This window comes from Buceros rhinoceros, unplaced genomic scaffold (genome assembly GCF_000710305.1).
Source record: "Buceros rhinoceros silvestris isolate BGI_N320 unplaced genomic scaffold, ASM71030v1 scaffold863, whole genome shotgun sequence".
Taxonomy (NCBI): Eukaryota; Metazoa; Chordata; class Aves; order Bucerotiformes; family Bucerotidae; genus Buceros; species Buceros rhinoceros.
In genome coordinates, this window is record NW_010401576.1 from 4,394 (window position 1) to 15,099 (window position 10,706).

At 39.9% G+C, this 10,706-nt stretch overlaps 1 protein-coding gene across 1 annotated transcript; it reads right to left on the reverse strand.

The window, feature by feature from the left end:
* Nucleotides 1–1,253: 1,253 nt before the first annotated feature.
* On the reverse strand, nt 1,254–10,177 carry QDPR (quinoid dihydropteridine reductase). The gene is made up of 6 exons (XM_010132302.1): nt 10,142–10,177; nt 9,164–9,260; nt 7,420–7,560; nt 4,943–5,051; nt 3,538–3,621; nt 1,254–1,635 (listed from the first exon to the last, which is right to left on the reverse strand). The coding sequence occupies exons 1-6, from the start codon at nt 10,175–10,177 to the stop codon at nt 1,527–1,529; spliced, it is 576 nt and encodes a 191-aa protein (XP_010130604.1). The 3' UTR covers nt 1,254–1,526.
* Between the last annotated feature and the right edge of the window lie 529 nt (nt 10,178–10,706).

The window sequence follows — 10,706 nt, forward strand, 5'->3', positions numbered from 1 at the left end:
CGTGGGCCGCAACAACCCCCGGCAATGCTACAAGCTTGGGGAGGAGTGGCTGGAAAGCTGCACAGCAGAAAAGGACCTCGTGGTGCTGGTCAACAGCCGATTGAACATGAGCCAGGAGTGTGCACGGGTGGCCAACAAGGCCAAAGGCATCCTGGCTTGCATCAGAGATAGCGTGGCCAGCAGTAGGGAAGTGATTGACTTGTATTTGGCACTGGTGAGGCCACACTTTGAATACTGTGTTGTCTTGGGGCCCTCACTACAAGAAGGACGTTGAGGTGCTGAAGCAGGTTCAGAGAAGGGCAATGAAACTAGTGAAGGGTTTAAAGAACTTGTCCTATGAGGAGCAGCTGAGGGAACTGGGAATGTTTAGTCTGGAGAAGAGGAGGCTGATCGCTCTCTACAACTGCCTGAAAGGAAGTCGTAGTGAGGTGGGGCTTGGTCTCTTCTCCCATGTTATGAATGGCAGGACGAGAGCGAATGGCCTTCAATTGCATCACAGGAAATTTAGGTTGGATATCAGGAAAAATTTCTTTATGCAGAGGATCACTAAGCATTGGAACAAGTTGCCCATGGAGGTGGTGGAGTCCCCATCCCTAGAGGTGTTTAAAAGCCATGTGGATTTGGTGCTGAAGGACATGGTTTAGGGACCCTGGCAGTGCAGGGTGAACAGTTGGACTTGATGATCATACAGGTCTCTTCCAACCAGATGATTCTGTGAAATGTTATCCAGATAGCTGGATTACAGCGACAGAGACAGCCCAGTACATAAAACAATAGGTATTTATTCAGCACAAAAAGTTCCATATTCAAATAGAAGTGTGTGTATGCTTTTTCTAGTACTTTTTCAAAAAGCAAAGTGCTGTAAAGAACCGCTAAGACTAACACAAAGACATGCTACTCATTTGGCAGAATGACTGTTTTATCCTACAACTGTAGGCCTGACAGCAGCTTATAAACTGTAAGGCAAATTAGGAACTCCTCCTCAAGTGAGTAATAATCTCTATACAGTTCCGGTTATTCAAGTGGAAAATTCACAAGAAAAATGTCACAAGACTAGGACATTATATGACTGCAACATCTCCTAGGATTACAGACAACATAATATGCAGGGGCAGGGTTATACACTCAGACAGAAAAGGACAAACTACTAAAAGATTCACAGTAAGTTGCCAGAAACACTTACTGACCAAGAAAAAAACCCAACCCTTACATATGTGATCACATGACATAATTAAGCACAATTCCCATTTCAGAGAAAACAGGTAAGTTGACATATAATGCTCAGAATTAGGACATCTACAAACTTCAAAGCCTGCAACTTTCATTTAAAGACAAATCCTTGATATTGTTGGTAAACAAATGCTGATAGCTCACAACTAACAGCACAGAAACACTACTTGAAATCTGGTTCCATTAATGACACAACTACAATCACTGGACACATAAGACCACCCAAATTATACTGGCAGACAGATCTTTCCATAGCTTCTCCTTTGCCAAAGTCCCGCGGCCTTCAGCGACTGACATCAAAGATGTGCTGCTGCAACTAGTTCGGTCTTCCCTCCTGTAGTTATCACCTGGATTAGGCTCCCTGAATTTGGTCGATTCTTTCCTGCTATCCAGTCATAAAAGGTTCTGTTTTAAAATAAGTGGATAAAACAGGTGAGAAGGAGGAAAAAATAAATACCAGTGTCAGGTATATTGACAGGAAGCACAAAATAAAAGCTTATTATTTTTCCTTCGTTTCCTATTGCCCTCTCTAGTGATTTCTAAGTATGTCGTAAACTAGCAATGAGATCACTGGATTCAGACCCTCAGAGCTGGACAGAGGCCCAGAGAAATCCATATGGCTTTACAGTGCACACGTAGGGTTTTGAGAACATCTCAAAGGAAAAGGCCAGGAGCTTAAAGTGCCAAAGTGGCAAGCCAAAGGAGCAAGTTTTTTCCAAGTTAAAAACAAAAAAAAATTGAAAAGTGGAAGGAGAGGCTTCTTATTTTATATACATATCAGAAACACAGATTCATAGCTAAAACAGAGCTGCTGAAACCGTTACTGCCAACAGGCCATTTGAACACTTAAATACTTCACTGTGAAAGTGGTCTCAGCACAAGACCAGGAAAGTGGTCTCAACTGAAAGCCTTAAGAAATCCAAACCAGTGCCAAATAAGATGGACCTATCCTATGTAGCACACCAGAACACTCCTTATCAAAATGTAATACAAACTCCTTACTCAAAATATAAAGTGCAATATATTTCCCAGGTCTATCAGCCCTTCCAGTACTGCAGTCATAGCAACTGCCACATTGCAACGTCCTGTTATCTGAGACAACGGCTTCCAGGGCACAAAATTCAACTGCATACAGGAGAAGATTTTCTACATCGTTCCCAAGATGCAGATGTTACCAGCACTTAACAACATTAGATGGTCTTCCTCCACAGCCAGTGAGATTCAGTTTTCAATGCTGGATTTAAAGTTTAGGGAACTAGAAACCAAGAAACAAACCAAACCATTCAACCTAATTCTCTCATAAGGAAAAAATACTTACAAAAAAAAAAAGGAATTTGTAAAACTGCAGTATTTGGCTAAGCAGTCTCTGGAGCACAATAAATTAAAGAGGTTTCTGGAACATTTTTAGGCCAACTAAATTCAATTGATGAGGCCCTTTTAAAGAGCCACATCAAACAAATGCACAGGCTTCTCACAACAAAACCATTTCCCACTCTGACTTCCAGCTTAAAAAACACCAAAACACACAAAAAATGAAATCTAATGGCAGAACTAAACTACTCTATGCATTTATCTATTGCTAATTGTTCAATTTCAGTGTCAGTTCTACAAGACTTCAAAAATGCATATGAGTAAAGCCCTTTACAGTGCATGATTCATCTTTGGTTTTCCTGAAAGAGACAAGAGAGTTGTGGTTTTTTATTTTCTTCCTTTTGACAGCTCACCTTCAGCAGCATCTTTGCTACTCCCCATCACATGGCAGAAAGCCATACTTACCCTGCACCTTCTCTAGCCGAGATAAATGAGAAACAGTAAGCTTGTAACCTCAGCCTGCTGTTAACATAAGCTATAGGTACTGTTTCAGCATCCTGCAACATCATTCAGGACAGGCCTTTGCGGATGATGGGAAACAAAAACATTTTGACTGAGTTTTTCCAAACAAGAGCAGGAATTTTGCCAGCTGAGAAGTGAGCCAACACACCACAGACTGGGCAGTAAAGAGTATTTAAAAGAAAAAAAATCTCAAAGTTTACATGCCTGTTTGCAGTTTACCTTTAAGCCAGACTACTGTCTCCTGCATATACTGTCTGCAATTTAACTTGTCTACAGGCTTTGTGAGATTCTCTGTCTTCCAACTACTTAAGCCTGTGCAAAAAACCTAATGAGATTCAGAGACATACACAATAAAGAGATGACGGAAGAAGAAAACCACCCAAATCCAAGACAGCGGTTTAGAAAGAACATGCAGTAAGATGCATCAGCAAGAGGGACAGTGAGGAACTGCTTAGTTATCACACGGATACTCACTCAGCAATGAATTCTAAGGGTGTCCAGGAGCTGAAATCTGCGTCAGGCATCGACTTCCTGTTTGCTGGTGTATCTAAGGTAACCCTGTGATTAAAAAAGATAAGCCTTTTACTTACACATCATGTTTCTGATAAGCGCCACCTGCGTTTAGTCATTGGTGTAACATATGTTTAACTTCTGTACCACACGGTATGTATTTCCTTTGTATCCTCTACATGTGTTAACAGGATAGTCTTGAGTTTCAATGTATATCAAAGGTTCGAACATACAAGCCCTCACCTTCCTGACTCGTTGATGACATCCAGCCCCTCAGGGCAATCCCTTAGCCCACAGCTCCCTTCCAGTCTCTCTCGTGTAGACAGGGACTGGGGGTAACATGTGAACAAAGCAGAGCACACATGCACTACATCCGTGCTTTCACACAGCCTTACATCAGCTGCAAACGCAGAGATTAAATGCACAAGCTTAGAAAGTTTTGACTTTGATGATACATATTTATGCTATATGCATATTAAGGGAGGGAACTTTTCACAACTCTCCCACTGAGGTATAATTACTCTCAAAAATTCACTCAAGAACAGAGCTTTGCACAAGAACTAAGCAAGTGCAGAATGCCCAGAAGCCCAGTGATCTCGGTGTCTGCCTGTCTGTAAAGCTCTGTAGAAGGTGGTGTCAATTATCCGAACACTTTTAATGCTGCTGCTCTCTGACCTGAGGAAGTGTGCAGAAGAGCATGTCTATGAGGAAAACAGAGCAGGGAGAATTCAGGTGGTGTTTCAAATCCCTACATAGGCCTGGTAAGAAAAATAGTTGCAATTTTTGCAGCAGAATGGATAAACTTAGACATAATGAAGACTTATTAGGCCACCCATTTTTCACTAGCTTTCCTCATGAAAAAGCAAGCTGTGACAGGCAAATACAAGGTGGGGTTTTTTTTCTCCCACTGATCCTCAAAATAACCTGATTTTACTGATCAAGCATAGATATGCAGCACCTTATGAAAAAGCATCTTTAGCCAAGACAAATCTTGTCAAGTAACCCTTTGCCTTACTATTGTCACACAGCTAAGTCTAAAACTATGCTGAATAGCTCATCTCAGTTCTGTCTACACTGGAAAAAAAAAATCATCACAGATTAATGCATGGCTACAGCTAAACTGGTTAAAACTGAATCAAATTTTAATCCTAACATCAACTACTATTTTGCAAAGGAAAGGAAAAGAAAGAACTTGCGTATGTTACTTGCGTAACATTTTGCTCGTGCATTCAAGCTGCCTCCTTTCCCTGTGAAACAGTCTGAGAAGCTGTTTGTGTACTGTGAACAGGCCATCACAAGCATATCCATATGACTCTAGGTTACAGCAGTAATTAATAATGCAAACAGAGGCAACTACACAACTACTTACGGTAAAATGGCAACAGCAGCAGAACCAGATGGCAAGCCACTACTGGCACCAGCTAAACTCTGGCAAAGCTGATGCACTGCTCCTTTGGCCATGCCATAGCCAATCATCCCTAACAATTAAAAACAGGCAAATTAGAGCACAATCAAAACAGCTCTCAATAGCATCAGCAGTACGATAGAAACTCAGACTGTTTGATGAATATCAAGACCACTTACCACAGCCAGAACAGAATGAGACTTAAATACATCAAAACATACATATTAAAAAAGGAAAAAAGAAAAAACAAAAAGCTCTTATAGACATTCAGAAACTATCACAGAACTCATTTTACTCAGCACTATAAGCAGCATCTTACAAGTTAAGTACATTTAGTTAATGAATACAAATGTACCCTGAAGGATAGGACCTATAGGGCTAACCCTAGAAATCTAAGAGAGTAAGCATGAAGATGCTCACATACTTTAATAAGGCAATAATCTATTAATTTTAATCATATAGCTAAGGTGTTTGCAGGTTTGGACAGATACACCTCACTCCACTCCAGAACTGCAATTCACTTGGTCTGCACTCCAGGACTGACAGGCGCTTTCAAGAAAACTACAAAAAACCAAATAAACAAACAAAAAAACCCCCAAACCCTCATGGGAGAAAATTACTAAAGAACCTGTAGGTAAAGCAAACTTATTCCTAAACACTGTTGCTTTCCAGGCAGACAGTCTTGAGCAGTGTAAGAGCAACAGGAATGAGTGCACAAGGCACACTGGTCAGGTACAAAATCTGGACAATCAGGGAGCCATAGGTCTGAGATATCTCATGGTATGTTTCTGTCACACAGATGAAATATATAGGAAACATAAACATATTTTGTCTACTATAACTGGATGCCTTTCTACCCATCTATATAACTATACAACTCCTCTCTAATGTTCCTGAGGAAGCATTCTGCATCGAAGTTACAAATCTAATTTCGCATTGTAGAACCATTTCCATTCTATTCAATTAGACATTGTATAACACACCATTTTTATTAGGAGGAAACATGTTCAGCAGCAGCTAATTTATTGTTCCGATAAAAATATTTGCATCTCTAAGGTATTCTCCTCTTGTCTAAACCAAACATTCAGTCTTCTTAAACCTTTTCATGCTTCAACATTTCTCAGCCATCACTGTCAGTCTGCTTCTGCAATTGTTTACAATTTTCAGCATTTTTCAGTTTGCATTATGTGAATCAACGTTTTCACACAGGAAAATAAAAATCACAAAGAGCAAACAAGAAAAAGATTATTCCTTCCATAATGACTGGTAGTAACAAGCCTAACAAGTCATATTTGCAGAAGTTGAGTAACTGCTCTTTCCCAATTCTTCCTGATGTTAATAAGTTGCATGTGTTTGCCCAAAGCACTGCTGTGTTTTTTAGAAAAATGCAGACTCGTTGAAACCAGCTAGCTCAAAACATGAAAGCAAATCACTTTGATTCCTGTGTTGTTGTCTCTACCTCCCAAAACCACACAAACAAACAACATGAAAGTTTGCCAGAGTTCACTTTGTTCATTTGTATATGGCCAGTCAGTAGTACACAGTAAATTATTCATCTGCTTAGTCTCACAGAATAAGCCTTTTATTTTTGGACTACGCCAGATGCAGCTGTAAACATAGAAGATAAATAATTAACTCAAAAATATAGCATCTTTCTCCTGAATAGTTTTAGGCACAGCTTTCACAAATATTCATAATTTCTATGTTTTAAAATTTTACTGTCTATGTCTCATCAAAAACATTTATTAGTGAGACTGCAAGAAAGATTGGGAAATAAGAGTATTTGTCTCAAAATCTTTCCTCTCCCTGCCTGTGGGCTTGTGTGTCAGTGCTTTTTTCTTTCCTTCATTAATTTTAAATCGCTCCCAGATTCCTCCTTCTGTGCAGACCAAAATGGCAAGGAGCAAGATGAAAAAGCTCAATAAAGTCCACATTAAACAGCAAGTGGGGGGAAAAGCTGAAGGTCAGCAAGCTTATCTATGTCTAAAGCAAAGGTAGAGTAGAAACAGAACAAGCACCATTAACAGGATCAGCTGAGTCATCACCAATGGAAAAACTGGGCAATTAAGGACTCTGCCTTTCAGAGCACAAACAGGAGATTTAACTTTATTTAAGCACGGTACTTACAGCTTGTTATGTGCTCCTATTTTTCATTGTTTTCCAAACTTTTTTTACTGTATCATCGATTAGCCCAGAACATTCATCAATGCATGTCAAATATTACCCAAATACTGATTCTATCTATTTGAACTCCAGCTCCAAGAGATTCAGTATTGCTACCTGGACATTCACATGTTTCCTTAGGTGTTTCAGCAACAATTTTCCATTTGTATTAGATGTGAAGGATTGAGCAAAACTGTTGCTTCACACAGAATAATGCTCAGACTAAGAGGCAGGTATAACTGCTGATGTCCCAGCAGATAGCATGCATTGCATTTTACCTGGAGTTCCAGATAAAGCAGCTTGAGCTCCTGTTAAGGTCAAGAGGCCGCCTTCTTTCAGATGTTTTGTGGCTAGGTGGCTGGAAATAGTTGATGTCCAAACACTCTGCTTCCACATCAGATCACAGTTTTTGTATAAAGCTGATTAGGAAGAGAATTAACAAAATTACCTAAAAGATAGAAGATTTCCACCTCCAATTTTCTTACTGTCACAGAGTACCACAGGACTATGAAAACATGCTTTCTACCACTTTCTACTTCCACACTGGGCAAAATATCAATTCAGGACTTTCGTATCTACCTTCTCTCTGGGCTCCAAGACCCAGCTTCACAGCATATATTCCAGGCAATTACCTGCTTTCTCACTACCAAAAATAATAGTAAAAAAAAACCAAACACAAGACAGTTCCATTAGTTCTCCACTACTAGTTCAAAGACTTCCAAGTTCTTGACACTCCTGTAGGGGCTGCTTCAATCAATATCAAGGATCTCAAAACTCTCATTAGCGTCATCTAACCTTGTAGTAGCATGATCTGCCTCTTTCCATAACTTCATCACTGCCTGCAAAAGAGCTACACTCCATTAGTATGCAGACAGAAGACTCCACAAAATAAAGGAGTTGAATAAAAAAAAAAGTACTTCTTATCACCAGATTACTTCACAAACCAAGAAGCAATCTGTCTGACAGTAGCACTGGACCAAGCATGCGTGCCAGTGCCCCTACACACCGGAGCGCAACCTCTGGTAAGGCAGCCTACCGGGGGAGGTACATCGATAACTTCAAATGAAAGCAAAAAATCTGAACTTTCATCATTGCTTTTTATTATCAATATCTGTGTGGGGAAAGAAGAAAAACAGTAACTAGCCACGTCAAGGATTTTGGTATCCAGAAAGAACAATTTCCAGAACACAATATGGAAGAAGCATAAGTAACTTTGTGACATAAGCCACCCACCTATCCCAAGATATCTTGCTACCCTGCTACCAATAACATTACTGTAAATCATGGTTATGATAAATTAGAATTCAAAATATGGTACACAGTAATATAATGCAACTGCGGTGTGAGTGTGTCTTTCCACACTGTCTCTTTGCCTGTAATGTCCTAACTGGAAGAGGGCAAAAAGAACACATGTGATGAGATCTACTACAGACAGAAAACAAGGCTTTTTTTCTTTCTTTTCCTTACTTTTTAGTGGGTAAAGTACAAAATTTCATTCTCAATATTCCACGTTTAAAAGTTTTCCCTAACTGAAGGCTTTCTTCTGTAGCACGATCTCACATCATTAGACAGCTCCTTCCAATACTGTATTGCACAGTAATACCTTAGAGAACTACAGGAGGCAACTGACGTTTTACGCATAAAGCAATGAATCAGGACACCACATCTGTGTTTCTACCCAGCCACTGTCTCATGTCACTTGGTTGTGCCAGGTAACCTCAGCAAAAGTTGGTTCACAGATAATAATGCTGAACTCTGTCATAAAGTATATCAAGACTTTTCAGATAAAAACTGGTGCACCAAAAAGTATTACTGAGAATACTGGGCGCTGTGCAAATTAACAGTAAAAATTCAGAGCAGCACTAAGAAGCATTGTGACTGCGCTATCTTGTGCTTTCACGCTGGTGTCCTCTTCTGGACTCAGGAAGAAAGGTGATCTCAAATATCTTTATTACCACGATTTTTATGGATTCCTCTCAGATTTCACTCGTGTTTGCTAGCATGCATGTATCAAAGCCTTACATTTAGCTTTGGCGCTGCCTCCAGCCCATCCTCCTGCTACACACAAGATGGCATCCACTTTCTCTTCACCAAGAAGTTTTCCAACCTCTGTTGTCACCTTCAATACATAAAAGAAAAAAAAAATACTGAAGAAACTGGACTGACAAGGTAAAGGACTAAAAAGTAACTTCACGTTACTTTTCTCCAGTTATGTAGCCAAGTAACACAACACATTGAAATTTTTAAATTAAGTTTTAGATTTTAATTTTTAATATAACAGCTGTAAAAAATTAACATTTATGAGCTACAAAATCAAACCAAAATAATTGTGTTGGAAAATAGTTATAGATGAAAGTCAGAGTGTGTGATGTCACTGGAAATAACTGATTTGAGCTGTACTGAAAGATCTGACCCTTACCTGTATCATTAATAAAAGATTTTATTTTTGACTTACTTTTTGCTAGGTTCTTCTCTGGGTATGGTGCTGTTTAATATGAGAGATGAAACTCCAGGTCTGACCAGCACTACTGACGTCACTTTTGATGACAGTAAAAGAAATTAACAACTAAAGATTAGTCACCTTCTTGCTTCTATCTAGACTACAAGCATCAGTTTGAGTCTGGCCCCTCAGTTTGAGTTTGTGTATTTTTAGATACCCAGTATGTTTTTCTCTTTCAAATGTAAGTCTCCACAGCCAGTAATGAATTTGTTAGCTGTGAATTTTCTCTACCAAAGTGAAAAGCAAACAACCAATTTCTCAAAAAAGTAAGAAATCCACTGGTTTTCACAAAGGCTCAGTACTGAAAAATACATTGCAAACATTTTATACTACTTTTTAAAAGCCTTACAAGTTGTGTAGGTAGAAAGAAAACATACTGGTTAGTGATTCAGTTTATCAATAAGAAATAGGCTCAAAAGTTAACATTAAAAAACTAAGAGCTATCTCCTGAGAACAAAGCAAACCAGGTTTTAGGGTAGCTTGGATTCTCCCATATTTACCTGTGTGGAAACAAGTGCACTCTCTAGGGACCCCATCGGGGCGCAGGGTTTGCATGCTTTGAGTATACCACCTAGCTACACACAACACATACAAGAGTTGGGATATTAGAAAGAAGTGTTGCATCCTGTCCTAATCCATCTTCATTACACTCCTGTGATTCAGTCCAAGGCTTTTCAAGTCACCAAGAGAAAAATAGTGCAAAATTGCCTTATGTGCTGAACTTCTAGAATCCCAGATGAATCTCTTTCCACATATTAACACAAGAATGCAGTTAAAAGGAAATTACCAAGAAAAAAAAACAATCCAAAAAACCGAGAGAAGCAACGAGCAGAAGCTGGGATCTTCGGGCTGAAGGTTCTGCAGCAGGCCTACCACCGGCCGGGCACCTTAGCCCCACAGCAGCGGCTTCTTGCCTAGGATCGGACCCATCCCCGCACCGCCTTCCTCATTGCTGCTACTGCAGCAGCGGGCAACGGGCGAGAGGAGGAGAACGGCAAGGGAGAGAGGCTGGGTGCATCGAGCACCTCCACAGCCTCGCCCGGAGAGGGCCGCCTCAGGCACCTC